Source organism: Mustela erminea, chromosome 8, assembly GCF_009829155.1.
Source record: "Mustela erminea isolate mMusErm1 chromosome 8, mMusErm1.Pri, whole genome shotgun sequence".
Lineage (NCBI taxonomy): Eukaryota > Metazoa > Chordata > Mammalia > Carnivora > Mustelidae > Mustela > Mustela erminea.
In genome coordinates, this window is record NC_045621.1 from 61,522,813 (window position 1) to 61,550,756 (window position 27,944).

Here is a 27,944-nt window from a genome sequence, read left to right on the forward strand (position 1 = left end):
TGCTTCCTCCTCTTTCTCTCTGCCTGCCTCTCTGCCTACTTGTAATCCCTGCCTGTCAAATAAAATAAATAAAATCTTAAAAAATAAAAAGATTTGCTAAAGTGAATAGTCAGATGCTTACAAATGGTGTTAAGCCACAAATTTCTTCAAGTGTAGAAAAAAGTAGATTTTTAAAAATCTCTAATTTCCTTAATTAAAATATTATATTTCAGATATTTTATCTTGGAGTAAAGATAAAAGAAAAGCAAGTGGACCAAAAGTCTGATATAAATAAATTCTTTGTCTTTTGGATAGTAGCATATTTGATGGGAGAGCATAGTAAACTTGGATGGGTGTAATACTGTAGGGTTTGTAAGTGATTCTGCTAGTAATTTTATCTTCCCAGCATAAGCTCATGCTCAAATCTTGGTTTTCTGACTTCAAGCACATGCCTTTTGCTCTAAAGTTAAAATGCTTGGAGATGATGATGGTGGGTTGGGATACAGTTAAGAGGTCATTGTATATTTATTATCATTAACTTATAAATCAGAAAATGTCCATTCACAATAAATAAATTTGTATTTTAGGCCTAGACTAATACCTCTATTTCTAAAGAAAATCCTGTCTCGTTTGTTAAAGAGCTGTTATCTTCATTAGGAGCTGTTGAATATCAAATTAGCTTTGTTTTTTGACTTTGGCAGAATGAGAACTTATACTTATGCTTACTATATTTGTGCCAGGGTGTATTTTGAAAGCTGAAAATGCTTTTGCTATGCCTAATATCTTGTTTTGGTAGTTAAATAAAATATGGTTATATTTTCTAGATAGTAAACAAGTTAAAAATGATCCATATTTCTAAAATTTCTTATCAGAGTTTTAAATGTTTCATGACAGTTTTTATTATTTTAGATTAATATGCATATTCTACCTTATTTTTCTTTTGTTTGCAAATATTTATGAAGTTCCTAATATATGGCAGGTGTTCTTCTAGACATTGCAATGCAGCAGTGAGCATAACAGAGTTCCTGCTTTCATGTAGTTATTATGGTCAGTATATGTGTGTGTTTGAGAGGAAAAAGATGAGATAAGACTCATGATAAGAGCTATTAGGAAAATAAAACTGTGTAAAAAGAGAAGAATGGTAAGGTACTATTTTCGATCAGAGAAGTCCTCTCTAAAAACATACCATCTGAGTAGAGATCAGAAGGAAGGGAGGGAGACATGGAAATCTAGGGAAAAGTTAAGTGCGAGGAGAATAGCAAATGTGAAGGCAAAGTATAAAGATAGATGTACAACTGGTGTGCTCAGCAAGGAGAATCAGCAAGGAGTCCAGAGAGATGGGGTGAAGTGCGGAGGGCAGGGTGTAGTGGGATATGAGGTCAGTGAGAGCAGAGGGCGGGGTGCGGTTGTAGGCCACGATAAGGACACCACATAGTCGGGCTGAATGAGATGCAGAGTGATGATTGAAGGATTTCCAGCAGAAGAATATCATAACCTGACTCATATTTTCTAAATACCACTCTGGCTGCTGGGTGGAGAATAGACTGCAGGGAGGGAAAGGTTGGGAGAAGATTGATTGGGAACCTCCTTCCATTATGAAGACAACAGATGCTGGTGGCTTGGACTATGGTAGAAACAGTGAGCGTGGCAAAAAGGCATCAAACTTAGATGCGTTTTGCAGAAGAGCCAACAGGATTTTCTTAGCGATTATTAGATTTGAATGTGTTTTTGAGATGGCTGTTAGACATTCAGGGGAGGAGCTGAGTCCCTGGATGGAAATAGAAATCTGGAGTTCAGGAAAGCATAGGGCTGGGGATAAAACTTTGGAAGACATCAGTATTTAATGGTATTTCAAGTCATAACAAAGATCTGTGACACCTCAAATAACACAACTGTTCAGACTGCCTGTCATTCACACAGAATAGAAAAATGAAAAACAGCTTTTGGTATCAGAAAACCTGGATTCAGACCCACCTCTGAGATTTACCTATTGCTCTATGACCTTGGGCCAAGGTATTAAAACTGTTTTGAATCTCAGTTTCTCCATCTATGAAATTGGAGTCAAAATTAATACATTAATAATAATAAAATGTATGCGAAGTACCTGGCATCATGACTAACACCTAGTAGGTACTTGATAAATGGTTGCTATGATAGCTGTTTTTGGTTGTACACAAAGAATTCTGTATAAATCACTGTTTTCTCCTGGCTTCACTTTCCCAAGAAAATGTTTTTATGCCACCAGAGTTTGATGCTTTAAGTGACTAAAACATAATGTGATTGTGCGACCTTCTCATTTTGCAGATGATTTATTTAAGTCCCAGAAGTGTTTACTCCCTTTTAAGGCTACATTTTGTATCAATGGCAGAGCTAAAACTTCAGACCAGGTCTTCTCATTCTCAGCCTAGTGCTCTTTGCATTTTCCGCCGGAGAGAAGAAAACTCTCAGGTATAATGTATTAGGTGCATTGCCAATATCGCTGTCTATATGAATTCCAAAGGTTATTTTCAGTGGCTTCAACTTACTAATTCATTAAATAAGAAGTAGCCTTTTTAGCTCATTCCAAAATTATGCAGTATCCACATAGAAATAATAATTTTAAAAAGTTAGTTTTTCCTGCAAAGAACTATATAGGCCTGTAGGAGAGGAGGGGATACGATATCCATTTCCCCTGCTTTTAATTTTTTAAAAAATATTTTATTTATTTATTTGAGAGAGATCATGAGAGGGGAGAAGGTCAGAGGGAGAATCAAACTCCCCATGGAGCTGGGAGCCCTGTGCAGGACTCCATCCTGGGACTCTGGGATCATGACCTGAGCTGAAGGCAGTTGCTTAACCAACTGAGCCACCCAGGCGCCCTCCCCTGCTTTTAATGCTCAAAAGTTATCATGCACTGGGGCACCTGGGTGGCTCAGTGGATTAAAGCCTCTGCCTTTGGTCATGATCAGGTCATGATCTCAGGGTCCTGGGATCGAGCCACGCATCAGACTCTCTGCTTAGCGGGAAACCTGCTTCCCCCTCTCTCTCTGCCTGCCTCTCTGCCTACTTGTGATCTGTCTCTGCCAAAGAAATAAATAAAATCTTTTTTAAAAATTGTTTAAAAAAAGTTATCATGTATTATCACATAGTTAGGAAAGATGGTTAATCATAGAATGAAACAACTCAAGAGTTAAAAGTATATTTGTGACATTTAGTTAATATTTCTGCTAACTTGGAAATATGCACTGATAGGTAGAAAGAGGCCTGACCTACTCTGCTTTGAATGTTCTATTTTTATGTTAAGAAAACAAAACAAAACTCTAACGTTAAACTGTTTTCTCCCCTAGTTTAGAGTTAAAAATTCCCCTGCAACATCTCTGGATATTATATAACATTACAAAGTCCCTGAACAGACTCACAAACAATGACCTCCCCTTCTTTAAGAATGATAAAGAAATGCCCTACATTTTATATTCAATAAACATGTGATTAATAGTAATAAAAATTACTGTATTCTCTAAGGAAAGCATTAGTACTGTATTTACATAAGAAAATTAAACATCCAAGAATTAAGCAACTTGCTCAAACCCCTGTGGTTGGTAAAGGATACATCTGGTCTGTCCTTCAGTGCAATAAAGCTCATGTTGCTCCATCCTATCTTCACAGAGCTAGGGATAGGCATGCCAGTATTTTAAATATTCAGATTTCATGTTAAAGGGTACATGAACCATATGCAGTATAAACTTGAAGTTTCTTTTCATCATATACACACAGAAAATACTTTAGATTTGCCAACCAGCAGTATCAATCAAAGGTTAACACATTTTACCTGGTAGAAACAAATTAATAGATTAAAGGATCATTTTTCCCCTGAAATTTTTTAAGGTTAGTCTGCCTCTATTATATTTTATATACGAAGGCTCTTAAGGAAATATTGTTCTGGGATACATTATTCTTTTGAAAAATATACTTTGTTGATGTTTTTGGCCCATATATTCAGAAAATAATGTAGGATTTACACATTTTATTACTGGTTCTTCCCCCTTGAAATCTGCCTTGATGTGGAGTTTCTATACTTTTTCAACGTGTGTTATCATCAAAACAAAATCCGTACCTACATTTTTAAAAATATCTGTATATTTATCATGATTATCTGAAACCCTATAAAAAGTTACTCCCTAAATTCCAGAAATTTTAGAAGTATGTTACTGATAAAATTAATCCACAGTGATCTCTAGAAGTTGATGAATTCTAATACATACCCTATTTAGAGATATCTATTAAATCAAAAGCAGAAAACCTACCTCTAGTTATCTTTTTTGTTTTAAAAGCAAAGTAATTTTATTTGCTTTCCTTTCCTGAGTGCCTGTCAGGATATTTAACTTAAGTGTATTTTTTTTAAGATTTTATTTATTTATTTGACAGAGATCACAAGTTGGCAGAGAGGCAGGCAGAGAGAGAGGGTGGGGGCGGGGGGAAGCAGGCTCCCCGCTGAGCAGAGAGCCCAATGTGGAGCTTCATCCCAGGACCCTGGGATCATGACCTGAGCCGAAGGCAAGGGTTTAACTCACTGAGGCACCAAGGTGCCCTTAAGTGTATTTTTTAAATTATTAAAAGGATAGTCATGCAATGTGGAAAACTCCTGTATGAGCATAATTGACTTATTAATTGTGACTTATGGGACAATAATCATTCTTTCTGTTGTTTAATAATATTGAAATTTTTATTTTACTTCATCATATATAATTACATTCTACCATTATAAAGAGTAAATACCTCTTAAGGGTCATAAAAACATGACTCAGATCATCATGTGACATAAATCCCATGAGGCTATTAATTTCCACCTATGTTTGCCTTCCTACTCTCTTTCAAAAAACAAAGTATAGAAACTTGTGTACTCAGTATACATGAAGACAAATTTCACGCTGCATTTTTATCCCATATCATATCAACACCTCATCAGAAATCATTAAAAAGGAAAAATGTTATTCTCTTTAGTAACAAATGGGTTGCAAAATTTATTACATTCAGTCGTTGATTGACTGTGCAAAATGGCCAGGATTTAGCGGTGAACACTACAGACATGCTGTCTATCCCCATGAAGTTGACAGTCTAGTAGAAGAAAACATCAGCACTAAAATTAGTCATTGGAAGAATAATATAAGATGCTATGGGGTTATAGAACTGGTAGACCTAAACAGGTGAGGTATTATGGCGAGTCACTTTCTACCGGAAATCTTTTTCAAAATAAGTACTATGAGTTGGCTACAGTGTGGTATGGAGCATTTCCAGGGAGAAGAGGTGGCATTTGCAAAGACCCTTATCTGAGAAAGAGAATTTTTCATTAGATGATCTAAAACAATTATGGTGTCATGGGAGAGTGCAATTAAGAGTGAGCAATACAGAAAAAAAAGTAAAGTGTGCAAAACTAGGGGAGTAGATAAGGTTCAGACATTCTGGAATCTAGACTGTGTTAAGACATTTGATCATCATCTTAAGAATCATGGAAAATTATTGAAATCATCTGAATCACACTTATACAAGTCATTTTAGTACAGTATGCAGAATGTATTGTAAAGAACTTAGCATGGATTCGGAAAGACCAGTTTGGAGGAAACTGCAATAATCTAAGTTATACTTGGTGGCAGGGACTATGTAGTGATGTGGGGATGCAAAAGTACACCGAATTCAGTGACAGCAAGTAGAATTGACAGTATTTGGTGCTAAATTGGGTTTAGAGGTTTAGGGAGAGAGAAAAATCCAGGATTGCTTCTAGGTTCCTGGCTAGATCCTGGGACATTGTATAAGATACAGAGATGTCAAAGGAGCAGTGTGGGGGCAGTGTGAAGAGAAGGAATTGGGGAGATGAGAAGGGCGGGATGAAAAGATTTTACTTCAGTTTTAGAACTCAGTCCTGGGGTGCCTGGGTGGCTCAGTCATTAAGCGGCTGGCTGCCTTTGGCTCAGGTTATGATCCCAGGGTCCTGGGATGGAGCCCCACATCAGGCTCCCTGCTCAGTGGGAAACCTGCTTCTCCCTCTCCCACTCCTCCTGCTTGTGTTCCCTCTCTTGCTGTCTCTCTCTCTCTCTATCTGTTAAATAAGTAAATAAAATCTTTTAAAAAAAAAGAACTCAGAATCTTTTAAATGATTTTGAAGTATCAGTGAGACACATAGTACAGATGCCATTTGAACATTTGACTGTGTAGAGTTCAGAAGAGGCGTCTGACCTAGAGAGAAGTAGTTGAGATGGTGGGTACATAAATGACGTTTGAACCTATGTTTGTTGATGAACTCTGCTAGGATGAATATAGCAAGAGAGGGGAGAAATGGCTGAGATAACCTATCTATCTCCTTTTCAAAAGGCAATTGCAACATTTCCAAGGATGCAAAAAATTGTTGCCCATAAGGCATGAGGAAACCAGAGAATTGGGATTTCAATAAAGGGAAGAGAAGAAAACTTAACAAAAGAGGGAAGAATTTTCCTTGCAGAATTCTGCTGAGAGAGCAAGTCAAGTAAGAAAAAAATTGCCCTTTCGTTTAGTGACAAAACATGAAGTGTATGCCATCTTTAGGAAAAAAAGCTAGTAAGCTGAGGATGTGCTGGATACATGAGAAAGAAAAAAAGATAAATGGCTCTTTCAAGAAGTTTGGCTGTGAAATGGAGAAAAGTTAGGACTGTAAATACTTCAAGAGAATTCGGGATTACAAGAAAGTGTGTCCTCCCCCAAGACAAGAGAGGCTTAAGCAAGTTTATATTGAAGATCCCACTAGGGTGGGAGATAATAAAGATAAAAGAAAAAAGAGAGAAGAGATTTCTGAAGTATTTTGGAAAGAAGGTGTCCAGAATGTGAAGTGGGGAGCATGGAAAACTTTCCCCATTGAGACAGGAAGGAAGAAAGGATAGGTCCAGAAGGCTCCAGATAAGTTTATCAGCTTGGGAGTTGGAAATAGAGATCCAATACTGTTTTCTGAGTGAAGTAGGTAATAGGACATCAGCTTCAGGTGGGGAGGGAAAGAGGAAGAGAGTTGGAGGTCAGAGGAGACTGGAGAATGGAATTGCCTTTGCAGAGGGTCAGAGATGGTGTTAAGGACTACAGGTCTGTGTAGAGGACTGGCCAGGTTCAGAACCATGAATTTAGAATGGTGCCAATCTGTTGAAAGGTGTTGTTTTCTCCCGTAGGACCTAGCAAACTAGCAGACATGGAAGATCTAGTTTTATATACTAATAGCAAACCATTTTACATTTTATCTTTTTGTTTATTTCTAGCAATTAAGGAAAAGTAGGTGCTTCTTCTTTGAAATGCTGTTTTTCTAAAGTGTTCTCTAGGTTCTAGTGCCCTCACATGGCTGATCTATGTCATTCACTTAGGAATATTTTTAATGTGGATGCATTAAACAAGCTGAGAATTAAGCATGTACCTTATATCAATAACAAATATGCTATTTGTTAGCAAAAATGAAAAATGAATTGTGGCTTTGACTAACGGCAGTTGTAGGTGCAAAGGAACTTCATTATAGATTAATGCAACACTGGCTATTCAGTGTCCTAGTTGACGGTACTTAAAATCATATTACTATTTTGTTTTGTGTAAGTAATGTGAAAACTTATAACAAAAATTAAGAGTAAGAAGGGCTATGAACAGCGCCTACTCAAATTCTGGGATTTTTATCATTGTGTCTAAGTTTACATTGCTAAAGATTGTCATTTTACATAATTGCAACTGAATCTTTCTTGTGCTTTTTCTTAACTATGAAAGTCACTTTAATTATCTGACTACCAAATATTTTCTCAGTTTTTGTTGTTTTTTCAGTATAAAGGAAAGTGAAGGGTATTGGCTGTGTCTACAAAGCCAAAGTAAGAAACAGTGACACAACCAGATGTTTGTTATAAGGAATGTTCTCTATGATTCAGGAAGGCAATTTATTGAGCATCTTTTCTTTACCAGGCACATGAAGTGCAGGAGTTTTTGTTTATTTTAACTAATTTGTTCCTCACAGCAATCTTGTGAAATGGTTATTTTTTCTCGCTTTTATAGTAAATTGAACCAAATTTTAGGTACATTAGTAAATAATTTCACCACAGTTATAAACCCAAGAAATGCCATCACTAATAACAGCCATCTTTTCATACTATTCAAAATTTTATGAGCAATTACTGTATATTATACACTCCATACAAAAAGGATCATATTAAAATCACTTTGCCAGAATGATCCTTAGAATGGAATTATAATGCATTTAAGTAATCACTTAAATTCTTTTGTAGAGTTTTTGTCATAGTTTACAGACATGCTGAACTTGCAGTTCAGTTGTTGAGGTAAATCTGTCATTTAAAAAACTTAAATTGATAAATTATTTACCAGTGAGCCTCTCTCTTTATATTTAATTATTAAGAAATACCTAAATGGCCTCAGAATATTTGAAGGCTTGGCCTGACATGGCCTAAATGTGTGGCTGTTGAATTACAGAAATGGAAAAGATGGACTCAAGAATAAAATAATAAGGGCATAAAAATTCTAAGCTTCATGGTGTAAAAGGCATGGTGGGGCATAAAAGTGAGATTTTTCCACTGTGTTTTGTCTTCCTTGACAATACTCTTCTACTTTATTCAATGTGCTCATTATGTGCACTATTCTCACCAACTGTGTATTTATGACCATGAGTAACCCTCCAGACTGGACAAAGAATGTGGAGTAAGTAGAAAATGAAAAATGTTTTTCAATATTGTCATCCCTTTCATTTCAAATTTACTATCTTGAGACCCTGTCACTTTCTTTAGCAAATCATACTAGCTGCTCTAAACCAGACAAGTTTAAACAGTGATTCAGGATTATTTCAACCACTAATTTCCCATAGGACAAAGCTTGCAGTGGCTCACTCATTAGCTGAAATTACTGCACCTGTTTGCCAATGTTTGTAGCCCTTTATCTTCCTTGCGAGTCTCTTATACATTTGAATATTATCAGTAATTACTAATATCCAGTGATAAAAGTTACACCTAATTTGTATGCTCCTTTTCTCATGGCTATAACCTTTCTTTTCTTTTTTTCTTTTAAGATTTACTTATATATTTTAGAGAGCGGAAGTGGGAGAGGGGCAGAGGGAGAGAGAATCCTTAAGCATACTCCCCAATGAGCCTGACAAGGGGATTAATCTTATAGCCCTGAGATCATGACCTGAGCTGAAATCAATAGGTTAACCAGTTGAGCCACCCAAGCGCCCTGGCTATCATCTTTCTGTGTTATTATTATATATTTCATGGCTCTTAATGATACATATTTTATTAAACACAATGCTACAGTAATTTGGAGGTTAATACCTATTTATTTAAATCAGGCTGAAAGCCAGTGTATGTCAGGTAATATCATCATATGGAATCATACTATTTGGGCCTTCAAATTAGTTAATGTAGCAAATACAATACTTACTTACTTAGAGTCAATGAGAATGTCTTTCAGAATGTAATATTTCTTCTGCCTTAAACTCTTCCTAAGCTTACATCATAGGGAGACTAGTATAGACCCACATGGAAGAGTCTAATTTTTGTTTGTTAAGTTTCCTTTAAGACAGGTACATGTCAATTACCTACTAGTTCTTTAATGTGGACTTGGCTATTTCCTCTCAGGTACACCTTTACAGGAATTTATACTTTTGAATCACTTATAAAAATACTTGCAAGGGGCTTTTGTTTAGAAGATTTCACATTTCTGCGGGATCCATGGAATTGGTTGGATTTCACAGTCATTACTTTTGCGTAAGTATCTTCATACATTTTCCATCCTGGAATAATAAGTCACTGGTGGGAGCCTATGCTGTATTTCTCCTCAGTGGCCTCCCTTGACAGATCAAGCATTTTTCTTAGTTATCATGTGAACATAGAATGTTTTTCTTCTAATCAAATGATGCACTTTGGAGAGATTAAGGATCTAGTAGTAAATTGTCTAATTTGGATTCAATTAGCACTGTAAAGTAGTAAAATAAAGTTTCCCAAGTAACATAGACTAAGATTGAAGACAATGCCATTTTTCTCTTAATTGGGAAATCTGATGGCAACGCTCATTGAACTTGAAAAGGTCTTGATGAAAGACCAACATAGACTTAGATTTCCCTAAATTCTGAATAACTCTGATTTAATTCTACAGGTATGTAACAGAATTTGTAAACCTAGGCAATGTTTCAGCTCTTCGAACTTTCAGAGTCTTGAGAGCTTTGAAAACTATTTCTGTAATTCCAGGTAAGAAGAAACTGGTATAAGGTGGTAGGCCCCTTATATCTCCAACTGTTTCTTGTGTTTTGTTATTGTGTTGTGTGTGAACTCCCTATTACAGATATGTGACAGAGTTTGTGGACCTGGGCAATGTCTCAGCGTTGAGAACATTCAGAGTTCTCCGAGCACTGAAAACAATTTCAGTCATTCCAGGTGAGAGCTAGGTTAAACACCGAGGCTGACTTTATTGCATTGGTGTTACAATCACAGCTTTTGTGCATAAGCCTTTTGCTTGTCACACTTCGCAAAGAAATATGTAAAAAAGCAAGAATCAAGACATCATATTTTGGATGGGTTTGATTCTTTGCTTTTACTTCTTGCTTTCTTTGAAACTGTTCTAAATCAGCCTTTGAGTTTAACAGGTCTTTGCATGAGGCATTTGCAGTAACAGGCTACATGGTTTGCATCCTGTAACATCAAGCTTTCCGCATAGAAGCTATAGAATGAGGCGTTCAGACTGATGCAAATTTGGCCGTTTAGGTCGAAAACTGGTGATGTTCTTATCTGCAGATAAATGAAAGAGCAAGAGATAGCATGAGTGCTGCATGGGGCTCAGTTTTCAGATGTCTTCCTTTTTTAACCCATACTCAAGCTTGCAGAATCACAAATATATAACTTCATAGTCCATTGACTTTAAGATTTCTTACTACTCTATTCATACAGATTTTTCTAAAATCAATAAGAGGTTAAGGAGTAAGACATCTGCAAATAAAAGCAAAATATTTACACAAGGTTGATGTTTAAGCATGAATAACAGAATCATTTCTTTTGCTCTAAGGGGTATTTGGAAATACACTTTTGGTTCATTGCCATTCACAGTTTTTCTAACGAACGTTCAAGTTCTGCTTTCATTCATTTTCACCAGCTACAGGCTTTTCATGAAAATGTTATTCAGTCACAAACATTAAACTAATATTTTTGGCATTCTGCATGACATCTTTATTTTCCAGGACAAGCTCATGATGTTTTTGTTGATAACATAGCTGTTGAATAGTATATCGACATCCCTCCCTCTGATTTCATTCATAGGCCTGAAGACCATTGTGGGGGCCCTGATCCAGTCGGTGAAGAAGCTCTCTGATGTAATGATTCTGACTGTGTTCTGTCTGAGCGTGTTTGCACTAATAGGACTACAGCTGTTTATGGGCAACCTGCGGAATAAATGTTTGCAATGGCCCCCAGATAATTCTTCCTTTGAAATAAACATCACTTCCTTCTTTAATAACTCATTGGATGGGAACGGTACCACTTTCAATAGGACAGTGAGCATGTTTAACTGGGATGACTATATTGAGGATAAAAGTAAGATATACTCTTTTAACCATTAAGTTGCTTAGTCCTTTAGTTAAAGAAATACATATAGTGGAAATTGTCTCAATTTTAATGTAAACTAAATGACTTAACCAATTTAAGATAACACGTGATACAGAAATCAAATGATATTTATGATATGATAATGATATTTTACTCCTTTTTCCTTACCTATCAATCAGTATAATAAAAGTTATCATTTAAAGATGTGTTATCTTTTCCTAAACCAGTGTTGAAAGCAATACCATTTTATTTGGTATTTGATAAGCATTGATCAAGAAGGAGTTTTCAGTCATGTAGTAAATAAATCTGTAGTTTGAACTATTCAGTGTATTATGCTGAAGCACATTTTTAAGAAGACTGGGAAAATAAGTTGGCCTTATTTGGTTGACTCATGATAAGTATTGAGTGCATATGATATATCTGGAAATAGAGAAATCACTCACCAATATGGAAATCTATGTTTGTGTATCATCAGGAAGTTAAGCAACCACAGTCCAGCCATTCACTTATTGGTGATTAGAAAGTGTAAACTCAAACCCAACCTTTGTTATTGTAATTTATCCCTTTGGTGTCAGTCATTGTTTTAGAGTTGTTTATTAGTTAGTTTGATTTTATTTAGGAATGGACATCAGTATAAATGTATGATGCCATATACTTCAGTATAATTTCTTAACACTGAAGCCAGCCTCATTATCATTTGGATGTCCAAGTGTTTCCGTCTCCGTGCTTTAGCTAGCCAACTCCCATTGGTCTTTTGATTATCAGTATTCTACTGGAATACTTACTCTAAGGTATCCTTCATGGCTTTCGGAACATAAGTCAAGCAGAGAAAGACAACTATCATATGATCTCCCTGATCAAATTATGTAATGTTTTAAGAGTTAATATTCCTATGAAGATTTCTATGACAGGGATTAAGATTCATTGAATAAATAGTTTTTTTAAAAATTTGTTATTTATGGGGTTTCCTACTTATTAATATTATAATAACAGCACAGTGACAATATTTCCACATAAATCTTTTCTCTATTTCTGATTATTTCCTTCAGCTAAATTTCTATTAATAGAATTTGGTGGGGGGGGGTGTCAATGGGTTTAACCAGATTAGGGCTATGAAGATAAGAGTGTCAGATTGCTCTCAAGAAAGATCATATACCACTATATACTCCCTACAGAACTGGTAATCTTACTGAACTCTCCTTAATATTGACTATTATTGTATTTTAAAATCTTTTGGTAGAAAGAAAAATGAACTGTTCCTTAGTTATTATTGCAGTAGAATTTTTAAACTCATGTTTATTAGTATCATTAACAAGTTACATATTTCATATAATGTGAATTATCTGTTGATTTTTTTACCCATTATTTCACCAAGTGATAGTAAATTTTGGAGAATTCATATGAATTCTTTAATTTATCAAGCATGTTAACATTTTGTCCTTTTCTGGCAAATATATTTAACTTGTTTTTCATCTTACTGCTTTTTTTTAATGCTTAACTGATTTTCATATTTAGGCAATATAGTCATCAAAATTATTTTTATTTTTCTCTATTTAAGTTTAGAAAATGCTTCTTAATTCAGGGATCATAAAGATATTCCCTTAGATATTGTACATATAGAGGAACCACCTATATATCCTATATAAAAACACTTATACATTCTTTGTATTATATTAATAGACTTGTGTTTAAATTTTCACTCTTTAAAAATCTAGAAATATTTTTTTGGCATATATTGTGATGTAAGGATCTAAAACTTTTTGCAAAACACCAGCCCAGATTTCCTTGCGTAATTTATTAGGGAATTCCTTCAATATAGTCTTTAAGCAGTCTTAAAAACCATTACAATAATTTTTCGTGTGGTATATGTATGTGTTTTAATGTTTGTGTGTTTTTGTATGTGAATATGTATGTTTATGAATGTGTATGTTTTTTGAGATCATCTTTGCAACTTATTGAAGTTATATATAAGATTTCCTAAGAATAGAAATTAGAAATACTTAGAAAATTATATATCTTCAAAGAAATAAGTTTATCCTGTTCCTTTGAAAGACAGTAATCAAGCCAAAATCCCAAACAATACTTATTTAGAGCATTATAAAAGAGAAAGACTTAACCCCATTTTTCACAGGAAATTAGGTAAAATTGGTAGGGAAAAAATTCTGAATCTATTTTGAGTCCATGCAAAAAAGTACTTATAAAGTAAAATTTTACTTGCATGGAAGCAATTTGAAGCAACAAGCCTTCCCTTTCTCTCACTTTTTGTGCCAAACAGCCTTAATTTGGCAATTCTTTTTTTGAAGTATCCCAAGCCATTTGAGTTTATATTTGCAATAAATGCTGATAAGAGAATGCTATAATAGCTATTCTTTCCCCAAAATATTCTTTTTAAAACAGATTTTCTAAGCCCTTGTTTAAATAAAAATTTTATATTTTGATATTTGTTTAGTATTCAGTTATTAACATATTTTCATTTAGCCATATGCATATTCATTATTTTATCCATTTCATTATGGTTGAAAAAATTATGAGGTTTATTACTTGAACACAACGGCTGAAGTGTTTTGAGCACTTTTTTAATGATTCTTTCTATTCCTCACTCTTTAAATAGGTCACTTTTATTTTTTGGAAGGGCAAAATGATGCTCTGCTTTGTGGCAACAGCTCAGATGCAGGGTAAGTGATGTTTCGTATTGAGTTTCAGGCCACACTGCTCCATTGGCCCCCAAAACTTGCCACATCCCACCCATCCAACCCTCCCTCACTCCTCATTCAGAGCCCTCCATAAATTCCACTTCACGCTGATTCTCAAAATAGCTGAAATAAGTGTGGATTCTCACCTCCTTCACACACTCATATGTGGCAATTGTTTTTCCGTATTAGGTCACAGCTAATCTTCCAAATTAGTTCAATGGAAAATAGAAAAGCAGTACATATGTATTAGAGGATTAGGTTAATGGAATTCATAAGCATGTACTTTTGTAAGTGTGATATTTTATATATGCTAATGTGGTCTCCATGGCTTCAAATGTAAGATCTCTGAAGATAATGTCAGTATCTGAGTCATGGTGAGTGTATGTCGAGCATATTTTAGCAAAGTACTTAAGAGCACAGGCTGCAAAGTTTGCATGGATTCAATCCTCACTCTACAAAATAACACTCCCTCCCCTTGCCTTAGTTTCCTCCAGTGACAAATGGGTATAATAATAGAGTTGCTGTGAGGATTAAATGGATTAGCAGATATGTAGCTATAACAGCATTCAATAATGCTTTTGATTATTATGATTGACATGTGAACTTTGTTATGAAGAAGTATTGGCACTAGGAGCTAAAGCCTAGGAAAATTCAGAAAAATAATTACCTTTCCCTGTTTGACAAGAATTTAGAACCATAGAAGAAGTTTAGTGTTCTTCAGTGGAAGATGGTGTTGTGGACATTAATAACTAATCCCTGTAGCAGAATTTCCAGTGGTAACAGACTTTCCATTTAGTTCATCTGATAAATATTGTGCTGCCTTTTTCTCCAAATCCCAGTGATTAAGTTGAGCAGGCTAATTTTAATTCCTTGTCTGTACCATACTAAATGCTTTACATAGAATATCTTATTCAACGCTTGTGTATTTGTAAAGCAGGTTCTGTTATTAGCCCTTTCTCACATATGAGATGCCTGAAGATTAGCAAAGTTAGGAAACTTAACTCAAGATCATGCATCCCAGGAGTGTCAGGCACAATATTGGGGCCAGGTTTGACTTGATCATTCAAGTCATAGTTATGAAGTCTTCACTGTGCAGAGACATTCCCTCCTCTCCATGTGCTCCTATCCATCCTTCCATCACCCCTCTTCTCTACTGCCACACACACACTCGGCATCTAGATATCTTCAGTGAAAATCAGTTTTTTTCCCTGTTGACTTATTCTTCTATTCATTTTAGAAGTCTCCAAAGATATTAATCATGGTAGGTTACTTTTATATGGAGACATAATAAATATAATGACAATTATGAATCACAGAGAAATCCACAAATAGACCTAATATATTCTGTTATTATGTAAATCAGTCCACATAGTGTTGGGTTAAGTGATGGGTATGGTGAGAGAAATCCGTTTTCCCTACTGTCATATAAAGTAGACATTAGAGTCTGTAGAAACAGGGAAGTCACCCAGCAGACTTGCAGTACTGACTTTTTCTTTTAATCTAATTACAGCCAATGTCCAGAAGGATACATCTGTGTTAAGGCTGGTAGAAACCCCAACTATGGCTATACAAGCTTTGACACCTTTAGTTGGGCCTTCTTGTCCTTATTTCGTCTCATGACTCAAGACTTCTGGGAAAACCTTTACCAACTGGTGAGAACAGATAAAAAGATTCTTTTGGAAGCATGAAATACTGAGATCAAGGGAATTGCTGTAAAATACTGTATTACTTGGAGTGTGAGCTTTTAGCATCTATATAAAATTTAATAGAAGATCTCTTGTATTTTTACAGACACTACGTGCTGCTGGGAAAACATATATGATATTTTTTGTACTGGTTATTTTCTTGGGCTCATTCTACCTTATAAATTTAATCCTGGCTGTGGTGGCCATGGCCTATGAGGAACAGAATCAGGCAACTCTTGAGGAAGCCGAACAGAAAGAAGCTGAATTTCAACAGATGCTTGAACAGTTAAAAAAGCAACAAGAAGAAGCTCAGGTATTGTTAGCAAGAGCATAGAGCTCTTGTGTTTGTTGATTCAATGCTCTGACCACACGAGGTCAGGGCATTTACCACATATAACCAGCAGTGGATAACAGTAACATTTGAAACATGTCATATGTGTTTGGTGTTAAGAGCATGTTAGATTTTTAGGTTATTATTTTATGTTGATGGTTACTGTCAATGCTGATGGCATCAAAACATGGAGAGTTAGAATTGCTTTATTGACTTTTTTTTCCCTCCCTTGTGACTCCTCATTTATTCAGGCTCACAAAGTATTTAGACCTATATGCCCTCAATTGAAGTATTTGCTTAATGCTCTGAGGAAGAGGAATTTGTTATAGTTGCTTCTTCATTAGTGTCAGTAGAGGTGGGAAAGGTCAGAAAACCAGATTCAAACTGAGATTATTTCCTGGAACCCGGAAAAGTGAGGACCTATTTAATATTTACTTTTTATTTGAAGGGTATTTAATACAAGTTTATGGGTCGCTTAAAGAAAATCCTGGTGTGTAAATGTAGGAAATCACTACATTCTCTGCCTCCTATCCTATAAAAATAATTTAATTTGGATTTGATAAGACTTCAAAATAATACAAGAATTGCTCTAATTTTATTTGCTCGACTTCATGGCATTAACTAATCCAAGTGCCTATTTTTGGCTTCTCTTGGATCTTGACTGCAGTTCCCTTTTAATACTGAGTATCCTAAATATTTAATAAAGGTCAGATAGATAAGATATACTGGGGTAACAGCAACAAGATAGAATATAATAGCTTTCCCCAAACTGCACTTTAATAATTTAGAAATTTATTCAGATGCCATGATCTGGGATTCATATATGTATATATGTTCTATAATATATTTTTGATGTATATTTCTTAGTGAAATACCCCCACTTAAGTCATAGACATAAGTTTATCAAACTAAAATACTTAATTGAATAAAATTCATTAACTTAGGCTGGCACTAAAAATTTATTGTCAAGTAGATGTGTGATGGATCAGGTTAAAATAGGAAACTTTAATTCTTAAATTCTTTCCTTCTTCATACAGTGATTAAGTCATGGAAAATTTGTTATGATATTTGAATGTCTTGCTCATATTGTTGAATAATTAGAGAGCATAGTGAGAAGCCAGAGCTTTAAAGTTTCCATCAAAGTCACATATATCATCTTCCATGTGTCTTTTGAATGTAACTCTTTAATTGGCTTAATGACAACGCATGGTTTTCCAAAATATGGACCAGAATGGAGAATTGCTTCTCAAGGTCATATTCATGGTACTGAAGACGATTAACTAGTAAACAGGGAGAGAGTTTTTCAAGGTTTTCCTTGTGCGCTTCCAGGCGGCGGCTGCAGCCGCATCTGCAGAATCGAGAGAGTTCAGCGGTGCCGGCGGGATAGGAGTTTTCTCAGAGAGTTCTTCAGTAGCATCAAAGTTGAGCTCCAAGAGTGAAAAAGAGCTGAAAAACAGAAGGAAGAAAAAGAAGCAGAAAGAGCAGTCTGGAGAAGAAGAGAAGGAAGATGGGGTCCGCAAATCTGAATCCGAAGACAGCATAAGAAAAAAAGGTTTCCGTTTTTCCCTAGAGGGAAGCAGGTTGACATATGAAAAGAGGTTCTCTTCTCCACATCAGGTAAAGATATTCTTAGCTTACATAAATTGCATTTTCACAACAGACCATTTTTTTAAGGTACAAAATTTGGTATTTCTACCAAATTTTAAGAATTTGGAAGAAATAAAACCACCTTCTACATGGATGGCACAGTACATTCAGAACTGTAATGATCATCAAATATTGTGTTTATCACCTCAGAGAATTTGTGAGTTTTGCAACTCTTTGAAATCCCAAGGAAGTGTTTTTAGAGCCTAGACCCCACTGAATGGTTTTGAGGTTTTGTGGAAGGCTCAAACATCTCAGGGCAATTTTCCACATGAGAAATTATCAGCAGATGGTTCCCATCCCTTTTTAGCTACACGACTGTGCCGGGTCCCAGTGGCTATGGGTTTTCTGAGTGGCAGGTTCCTAGAAGTGAACGATGTATTCTTCCAGACCATCTGTGTAGTTGTTCCCATTCACATACAAACTTCATTGGAAGAATCATTCTTCAGACGCTTGTTTCAAAGGAGACTGACGCAAAATTTTTCTAGAAGTGTAGCCAAATTTCTTAGGTGGAAATGCGCTAAGGATTATTTATGACACTAAATAAATAGTGGTGCTTAATTGCACTTGATGATCTCTCTCATGTTTAATGTAGGATTTGTGCTGAAAAGATATCCTGATTATATGGTATAGTAAATGTTCACTGGATGCCTGTGGCTTATGTACCAACACAAGCTGTTGAGACTTTGAAATTTAGGATCCTTACATTTTGCAATTACCAAGAGAATTACCAGAAATACAGTTTCTCGGATGACAGCGTCACTAGTAGTGAAACCTTAGTATGATTCAGTAATCATAACAATGAGAACAACACTGATAGCAATGATAATGGCTAACACTTACATAGTCCTTTGCATCTTCCAGTATAAACTCAGCCTACAGCCCCGAGTGGGTACTATAATTATCATCCCCAGTCTACAGATGTGAGAACAGGAGGGCTGTATTCTTTGTCAAGTGCTTGTTTTATCCTTGGTATTCTTGTTACATTATCATAATTAATGCTAACATTAGAATTGTATTCACTATTTATTAGGCCCAGTGAAGTTGAATAATTGACCAATACCATAGAGTTATTAAGGCTGAGGTGGTATTCAAATTTGGTGTGACACTGAAACTTTCCACTTCAGCAGCCTGACTAGAAAAAATGTTTTAAAAAACAGATAAAGAAACTTACATTTTGAATTCCCTAAAAATATACATATATTTAGGGTTATACTTACTCTTCATAAACTCTGTGGTATATACAGTCTCACAATCTCATATTAAATATGTGTAAAATTTTCGTAAGTCAATTCATTTCATTCTAAGTCCAAACAGCATTATGAGATAGGACAGATGAAAAGATTGGTGGTGTTGGATTTGCATTTAAAATAGCATTTGGTTTTAATTCTACATTTTATACCCATTCTCATTCATGTTGTTGTCATCATCATTTTGATTTAATTAGTGGAGACATTAATCTTAATAAATGTGAGTTTCTTAAAAATCAGATCCCCTTTTTATAGCATTGGTCATGTTGAAAAGGAAGGAAAAGAAGAAGGGAGGGAGGGAACGGAGAAGGAAGGTGAGTTACTAGAGAGATAAAAAGGCCTAAATTTGAAACTGCAGATCACCAGGTGTCTTCAATTTGCTTCAAATTCAAATCCAGTAGAACTAAGTCTAGGTGAAATAACGAAGCCTGAAAAGGTTAAGTTCTGACCTACTTCTTTCTGCAAATATTGCCGACAAATATAACATTCTCCCAGTACCGTCTTCTTTGTAACTCTATTTCCTAGCTAGTTGGGCATGATAAGTGATTACTTACATATACAACATGCAACATCTCGCTCAGGTTGATATTTATTTCTTAAGTGGTATCTATATTTTAAAAGAGTGAAAACTTTCCTTTTATCTGATAAATAGATGAATAGCTAAGAAGATGGAGAGGGAGAAAGAAAGAGGATGGGGCGAGATGGAGAGAGGGAGGAAGATGGGAGAAAGAAAAGAGAGAATCCTGAATTTATATTAATCCCACTTTCCAAGTCCCTGGAAGTCATACAGAAAATATTAAGGAAGCTAGATGTTCTTAAGGTGATGAAAGACCCAATGATAGATTTTTTTGAGAGTCTAAGACCCCAAAGTATTAAAGACTGTCATTTTGTGGTGACATGATGTAAAGGCAGTTGTGTTGATAACCATTTCTAGTTACACATTGAAAAAATATATATACAATGTAGGCTTCAACTGCAAGATTATAATTTTCTCAGTAAAGTAGGTGGATTGTATGAAATATTTCTAAGACTTCAGTTTGACTTGTTCATGTGGGAGATGGGAGAGAAGGAAATCAAGAGTACAATCTCTAATCAAATCTCAAGACAATCTGGGTGTTTATTTATTTTATTTTATTTTTAAGATTTATTTTAGAGAGAGAGCATGTGCAAATGGGGAGAGGGGCAGAGGGAGAAGGAGAGAGAGAATCCCAAGGAGACTCTGTGCTGGGTGCAGAACCTGATGCAGGGCTTAATCCCAGAACCGTGAGATCATGACCTCAGCCAAAACCAAGAATTGGACATTCAATCTATTTTATTCTGAAGTTATAGTCAACCTTCTTAAGTCATTAGATATAGTCAACCTTTTAAGGTTATTATTTCACTTCCTGTTTATAATAAAGCAGGAGTTTTGGGGTTTTTTAGGGATTCATTTGTTATGGAAGATTTTTCGTATTGGCCATCCTTTATTTGTGGTGCAGGATTTGATTGTTATGGATTAGATAATTAATGCAAACAACAGAAGCTAATGTTAACAGATGGGACACAATCGTTTTTCACACAGCTGTCTCATGTAAGCTGTGCTCTCGTATGGCATAATTCACCTTTGAACTCAGAGAGAAATCTTGTGTGCAATTTTATAACCTATTTCCCTCCAGACCCTTCTATTGGCTCTAATTAAGTAGAGTACTTGTAGTTAAAATATAAACTCCTACTAATAGTGATACGTATAGTTTCTACCTTATTTCTTACTTCCAAGCATATCTTGTCTGACTTTTTGAGCTGATAGCCAGTATGTCACAAATCCTGTAATTCTCATGTTTTTATAGCTTATTCAAAGTCCCTTGTGAAAAGAGAGAAAAGAGGTGAAGGAAATTGGGTAGTAGTCTAAGAGAGACATAAAAAAAAATTACTTATGTGGAAAACAGTAAAGGAAGAGAAGGAATCTTACTAGTGAAGTTGGTAATAAAATGAAAAAACAGGAACAGGAAAAGAAGAAAGGATGTCTTCTGAGGGAGCAGATAAGCCTCTTTAAATGTCCTTCCTTCTGTATTAATGAATAAGATTCCATAACACAAGATAGTGTTTAAAGCTTATAAATGTTTTACAGATGTTTATAGACATTTTTGAGAAAAATTATTTTTTAGCTAAAAAGAAAATTAAAAGCATACTTTTTGGTCAGGAAATATAAAAAATATATAGGTACAAAATAATTTTAGTTAGCTTTAAATCCTTTGGAGAGAAAAAGATCAAACTAACAACATTTAAATGATTAAATTAGTATTCGTTCCATTAATAATCCTAGAATCCAACTCTAGCCAGCTTAAATAAAGATAACTGATTAGATTTGATAAATAATATGTCAGTAGCTTTAGGTACTGACTCAAACATGTTACTATGGCCAAACATTTCTCCATATTTTAAGCCTTAGTTCCTCCAATACAGTGGCAAGATGCTACTGCAACTTCAAACTTATATTCCATATTCTTAGCAACCCCAATTGAAAATGCACCTCTTTCTCAACAATTGTGAAAGCAATAAGTGGCTGCCAATGGACCAATCAGGGTCCCCTGCATAGCTTTAAACAGTTCTCGATGGCCTGAGGGCCGGGCCTGGTCACAGTCTTGACTGAGGATCATTTGTCAAGGATAATCAGGGTACTGTTGAAAGAAGGAGGAGGAATGGATATTGGACAAGCAAGAAAGTGTTGATTACTATAGTGAAATTATAAAAGTAGACTAATAATAATCGGGAAGTGATTGTGTTCAATGCTACAATGCTTAAGAATCAAGGAAAACTGCACGGTAGCAGTGACAATGTAGCCGTTTAGTAATCTGTGTAATCATTGTGACCAAATACTTGGTGAAAACCAGGTTTTTGTGAATATGGTCTTTTCAAATTTCTTGAGAGACAGAAGAGTGAAAATCATGGAATGAATCATACAGTTCTCTCAGCTTGATTTATTTAATTTATTCATGAACACATTGTAAAATATGCAAAGGGAAGGGGAGAAGCTGCTCCTTGTACTATAATTAAACAGACCTACTAGCAAGATTGATTTTATTTTCCTCTGTGGTGAGATCTGCATCAGGGTGTGGTCACTAGTGGGCTCTTACTGGCTATATTTTTGGCTTCAAAGGATCTGAATGTAGGTGTTTGTGTAGTTGCTTTTCATTGGCATGTTAAATGAGATTAACTTCTAGAATAGAGTCTAGCAAAAAATTCTGTTTTATGTACCAGTAATGGGAAAAAATAATGTTGAGGGGTACTTGCAACTATCTTAAGGCATGTGTAAAATAGAGAATATGATAGAAAATTAAAAATGAAGGAAAGGAGAAAAAGGTAAAGCAAAACCAATGGGGTGAACCTGGTAGAGTGTGCCAGAACAACACCAGCAGTTACCACAGGAGCCCATGGTTCCAACTTGTCCTGCGACTTACTCTCAGGTAAGTCAACAAATCTGACATGAGTCACGTCTCACATGTTTGGGGATGACTGCTCTTAATTCTGTTCATCCATGTTTTGTTTGCTTTCTTATTATTCATAGTCTTTGTTGAGCATCCGTGGCTCCCTTTTCTCTCCAAGACGCAACAGTAGGGCGAGCCTTTTCAGTTTCAGAGGCCGAACAAAGGATATTGGCTCTGAGAATGACTTTGCCGATGATGAGCACAGCACCTTTGAGGACAATGACAGCCGGAGAGACTCTCTCTTTGTGCCACACAGACATGGAGAGCGGCGTCACAGCAATGTCAGCCAGGCCAGCCGTGCCTCCAGGGTACTACCCATTCTGCCGGTGAACGGAAAGATGCACAGTGCGGTGGATTGCAATGGAGTGGTCTCACTGGTCGGGGGCCCTTCTGCCCTCACATCTCCGGCTGGACAGCTCCTTCCTGAGGTGAGGCCAATGAAAACTGCCACTGTTGGGAAGGGACCTGTGGCTGCTGCAGCAGTGTTTTTTGATTTCCATATCCAGGAATTTTGTGAGGTCTTTTGTTGGGGTTAGTTGAGTCCAGCTGTGAACTCACTTTGTCAAATTGTTCTATTTAGATGTTTCTACAAATTAATTAAAAATATAGGTTGCCTCTCACAGAATCTAATTAGAAATATTCATCATTATACAGGAAAAAGAAAAGGATATCCTTAAAGGCCTAGGGGTATGAAACTTGCCAAAAAGCACAGCAACAATTTATCAAACATAATGTTTAATTAATATCATTGAATGAAATGCAAGAAATGATAAAAAAAGATTCTTATTACCACTGTTCCACTGAAAAGAGAATTTGATACTTCTGCTTAAAGTAGATACTATTACTAAAGACATCTAAATCCTGCCATGTACTGTTCTTTTTCTTTGCAGGTCAGAATGCTGTAACATTTTCAGCACCCACTCATTTTTAGCCAGCCATTGTACCTTTGTGTGATAAAGAAGTCACTCAAAGTACCTGGTAGGGTCATGTATTGCAATTTTTAGAGAAGATTTCAATTTTTATATTACTACCATGATTTCTTTTTGTACACAAAGACGCTGTAAATCAAGCATATAAAAAAGAGTTTCAACTAAATAGCAGACACCTATAAGAATATATTATTGATATTTTCCTTTGTAAAACATGAGGTGCTTTTTAACTTTGGTATTAAATAAGATTTTATTTCCCGACATAAAAATATTCCAGCAATGTCATTAGGTTGTATTTTAGAGCTTTCCAAATCATATTGTAATCTTCTTTGTATGATTTTTCTAAAACAAGCCCATTTATTATAGCTGGAGAAGCTCTTTCAACCACATTAAAATCATATGTAGTCAGCTTTCAGTCACCTAAAAGAGAAATTTCTTACCCCTTACCTAGGTTATAGAAATAGCCATTGATTACTTTTTTCCCATGGCCTCTCCCCACCACTTTCTCCCAAAGAAGTGGCCAAGTACCTGGAGTCAGATAAATAGTGAAAAATGTAGAACTTTGTAGTGAAGGACCAGGAAGAATGCAGAAGGAATATCAACTTCTCTGTTAAAATAACCATGCCTAACTATGTACCAGACACCGCCCAGAACACTTTACATGTATTTTAGTTCATTAAGTCCATTTAGTTCATTAAGTATGATAGGTACTAATATTATTCCTATTTTAAAGAAGAGGAAGCTGAGGTCTGCACATGGTGGAACTAAGATTTTACCCCCAGTGTGCTAGCAACTAAAACTATATTCTACCCAAACTGAAATATTGTCTTTCATTGAGTTTTTTTTTTAACTTTCTTAAATGGAAAGTAAGAAAATGGCTACGGAAGCAAACATTTTCTTTTTTAACCCAGTGTTTCTCAAAATTTACTCATCCTCAGACTACTTACATCAGAATTTCCTGGGATACTTCTTAAAAATGGAAATTCCTCATTTCCCTCTTCCCCCAACCCCTGGCAGTCACCATTCTGCTCTCTGTTTCTGTGAGTTTGATGGCCAAAGGATAGAAAATTTCTATTAAGCAAGATAAATAAGTGCTGGAGATTTATATAACATAATTCCCATAGCTAATGATATTGCATTGTATTCTTAAAATTTGCTAAGATGGTAGATTTTATGTTAAGTGTTCTCATCACAAACCATAACAGCAACAACAACAGTAAAAAGGGGGATCGAGAGGAAACTTTGGAAGGTGATGGAGATGTTTGTGGCCTTGATAGTGGTGATAGTTCACAATGTATACCCACTGAATTGTGTATATGTACAGCTTTTTGCATGTCAGTCATTCCTCAATAAAGTGGTTTAAATAGAAAAAATAGAAATTCTTGGGCCAATGAAGACTTACTAACACCATAAGACTGAAGAGAACAAAGTCTGGGAAACTCCTTCCTTGATGATTCTTACACAGGATAAAGTATGAGCATCACTGATCTTGATATATGGTAAACAAATAAAACAAATCCTCAATTTCCTTACATAAATACAAGGAGTATCTCAGAAACTAGAATTTATCAGTAATTACCATAAAACTCCTGCCCCATCAGAAAGGATAGGACACCTCTCTGAAGACAAATGAGAGCCCATTTGAAGCCAAGCTTAGTGAGGTCCTTTTATTTTCCACTCCATCATGTCCATTCTGCAATCACGCAGCCAGGCACTCAGAGGCAGGGTACTGAGCCAAAGGTGCAGGCAAAGGAGTAGGCTTTGAGAGACAGCAGAGCAGAAAATGAGAATAGAGAATGAGGCACTGAAGGCAAATGATATCCCCCAAAGTACACAGTATCCTCAACATGTAAATTCAATAGAAGCAATTTAACTTAAGAAAGAATTTCCTCAGTAATATCATTAGAGGATCAGAAATCTATCATTAAAAATTAGACTTCTAGGATTTCACATATAGTTCTGTGTAGAGCAGAAGAGATTAGATGACCTTTAAGTGACCCTATTTTTTCCTTAAAACTTTGCCTCTCCGACCAGGCCTATTATTTTAATTTCTGAGAAACAACTTTTTGATTTGAGGGGCTTTAGTTAAAACGGGGTGAGGTGGTGGTGGTGGTGGTTGTGGTGGTGGTGGTATTTTTTTTCTCATTAATCTTGCTTCTCTTCTACCATAAAATTAATTTTAGGGTGACCTAGATGGATGTTTATCACCACTAGTGGCAATCATTTCAACTGAGTGGAAACTTTGCTTTTGAATGTCTGCATTGGAAGTATTCAGGTTAATAAAATAATGTTAATTATTCATTCCACAGTAAAGTCAAAGTAGATGAACAGGAATCATGTTGCTCTTTTAGAAATAGGGAGGATTATGAACTTATGAACTTATGACTTATTTATTATTAGCACTCAGATCAGCATATGAAATACGTGAGTTTTGCCCTTTCTTCCTATGATAATTAACTTCATTGTTTGATCTCCCAAGGTAGGAATAAATTTCTGCCCATGTTGAAATCTTGGTGAGTTTATTTTGCAATAGGAAAGTATCGAATCATTTTGTCATAGTGAAAAATCAAATTTCCTTAACTTGGTGTTATTGACTTAAATTAGAGTTTCAGCACCAAGGATGTGTTGTTTTGTGGATGATTTGTAGAGTTGTTTTGTAAATGTAAATGTTAAAAATTAGTTCTAATACTTGCTTTTATTATGTTAGGAGTTGTTACCTATTTATAATGAACAAAAGCATTTTATAAGTTCAATTCATCTTTTAAGGGAACTGTTACTAACACATATTAGGGAAACCTTAAAAATTCCTCCCATATGTTAAACTGTGAATATGTATCTATAAAGATCTAATAACTCAACCTGAAAGTAAATTAAGGAACACTGAGTTTCAGTCTGAAGTTCTAGGTAGGAATGGTTGAAATGCTAAAAGATTATCTTTGCAATGGTAGGCATGATCCCTCCAGCCAAAAGCTCCACCGTGGAGGAATTAAAGTCCATCTTGATTGCAAACCCAGTTGTGCGTCATTGAAGGCTGAGAATCTGATGGGCTTTCAAACACTTCCCAGGAATGCTGATTCCAGCAAAATCTTAATGAGCTGTTCTCAACTGGTAGACGCTTAGTTAAGTAGTACCTACTATAGGAACACTTTGGGTTGTTTTGTTTGTTTTTGTTTAAGATTTTTTTTTTTTTTTTTTACTTATGAGAGAGAGAGAGAGAGAGAGAGAAATAGAGAACATGAGAAGTGGGGAGGGTCAGAGGGAGAAGCAGATGCCCTGCTGAACAGGGAGCCCAGCGAGGGGTTCAATCCTGGGACTCGGGATCATGACGTGAGCCGAAGGCAGTGGCCTAACCAACTGAGCCATGCAGGCGTCCCAACACTTTGGGTGTTGCTAACCTTAAGAATAACAGTTATTTTACCTGAAGTTTTATTTTCAGGGCACAACTACTGAAACAGAACTAAGAAAGAGAAGGTCCAGTTCTTATCATGTTTCCATGGATTTACTGGAAGATCCTACAGCAAGGCAAAGAGCAATGAGTCTAGCCAGTATTTTAACTAACACCATGGAAGGTATGTCAGAAGTCTTATAGCAGAGCTACTTGGTGGTACGTTGGTAATGATGAAAAAAATACTAATTCCATAAATTCCAAGAAAATTCTTCCTGACTTTATATTACATCGGCATTATGTCTTTTACCAGATAAAATAAAATCCACATACAACATGTAGATTCTACTATCTCATACAGATTTTTACCTTTAGCCTCCAGGAAGCTACTGTAAATTCAAGATATACATGGAATACTGCTTTTGTAGATTCACTTCTAAACTGTTGAAACTTATTGTGTGCATGACAATGAAAGGAGTGTAATGATAAATGTTTATTTTCATGATCATGCTAACCCATTTGAATTGTATTAACTACTTGAGACAAAAGTTATAGAGTCCTTTGATTTAACCAGAACTATAAATGAAAATATGGATTAAGGTTTGATATTAACCAGTTTGAAGCAAACTTTTCAAAATTTTGTAGACTTACTTTTGCCTCTCTTTGACCAGTATTTTACAGTATATCAGCTCTTTCTTTAGCTGCAGATTGTATATCTGAGTAGTTAGCATATTGTTTAGCAGTATGGATCTTACAACGCCAAAATAAAGACTTTGGGGACAGCTTGATCTGTGATCGATTCTTGGTTCTCCTCTATGTTAAATGTTTTAATACGACTCTAAACTTCAGGGGTTTTTTCATCAGTAAAATGCAGATAATGAGGTCTAGGCATCAGGTTGTTGTAAGAATTTAGACATCATATATAAAACACCTATATATCTGGAATGTAGAAGGCAGTCAGTAAATATAATCATTGTCATTTTACTTTCTTTGTTTTTGTTAATTCACATTTGTGTCTTT

At 35.5% G+C, this 27,944-nt stretch overlaps 1 protein-coding gene across 5 annotated transcripts in view; it reads left to right on the forward strand.

Moving 5' to 3' along the window:
* LOC116597710 (sodium channel protein type 2 subunit alpha) overlaps window positions 1-27,944 on the forward strand; it is a 134,720-nt gene that overhangs the window by 55,955 nt on the left and 50,821 nt on the right. For 4 of the 5 annotated variants that reach the window (XM_032355807.1, XM_032355806.1, XM_032355805.1 and 1 more), the window contains 10 exons: window positions 8,566-8,655; window positions 9,588-9,716; window positions 10,291-10,382; window positions 11,259-11,531; window positions 14,155-14,218; window positions 15,747-15,888; window positions 16,028-16,234; window positions 17,582-17,869; window positions 22,691-23,038; window positions 26,976-27,108. In XM_032355807.1, the coding sequence (XP_032211698.1) occupies window positions 8,566-8,655; window positions 9,588-9,716; window positions 10,291-10,382; window positions 11,259-11,531; window positions 14,155-14,218; window positions 15,747-15,888; window positions 16,028-16,234; window positions 17,582-17,869; window positions 22,691-23,038; window positions 26,976-27,108 (1,766 nt within the window). Of the gene's footprint in view, window positions 1-8,565; window positions 8,656-9,587; window positions 9,717-10,104; window positions 10,197-10,290; window positions 10,383-11,258; window positions 11,532-14,154; window positions 14,219-15,746; window positions 15,889-16,027; window positions 16,235-17,581; window positions 17,870-22,690; window positions 23,039-26,975; window positions 27,109-27,944 lie in introns of all 5 variants that reach the window. The other variant, XM_032355809.1, reaches the window with a different exon arrangement.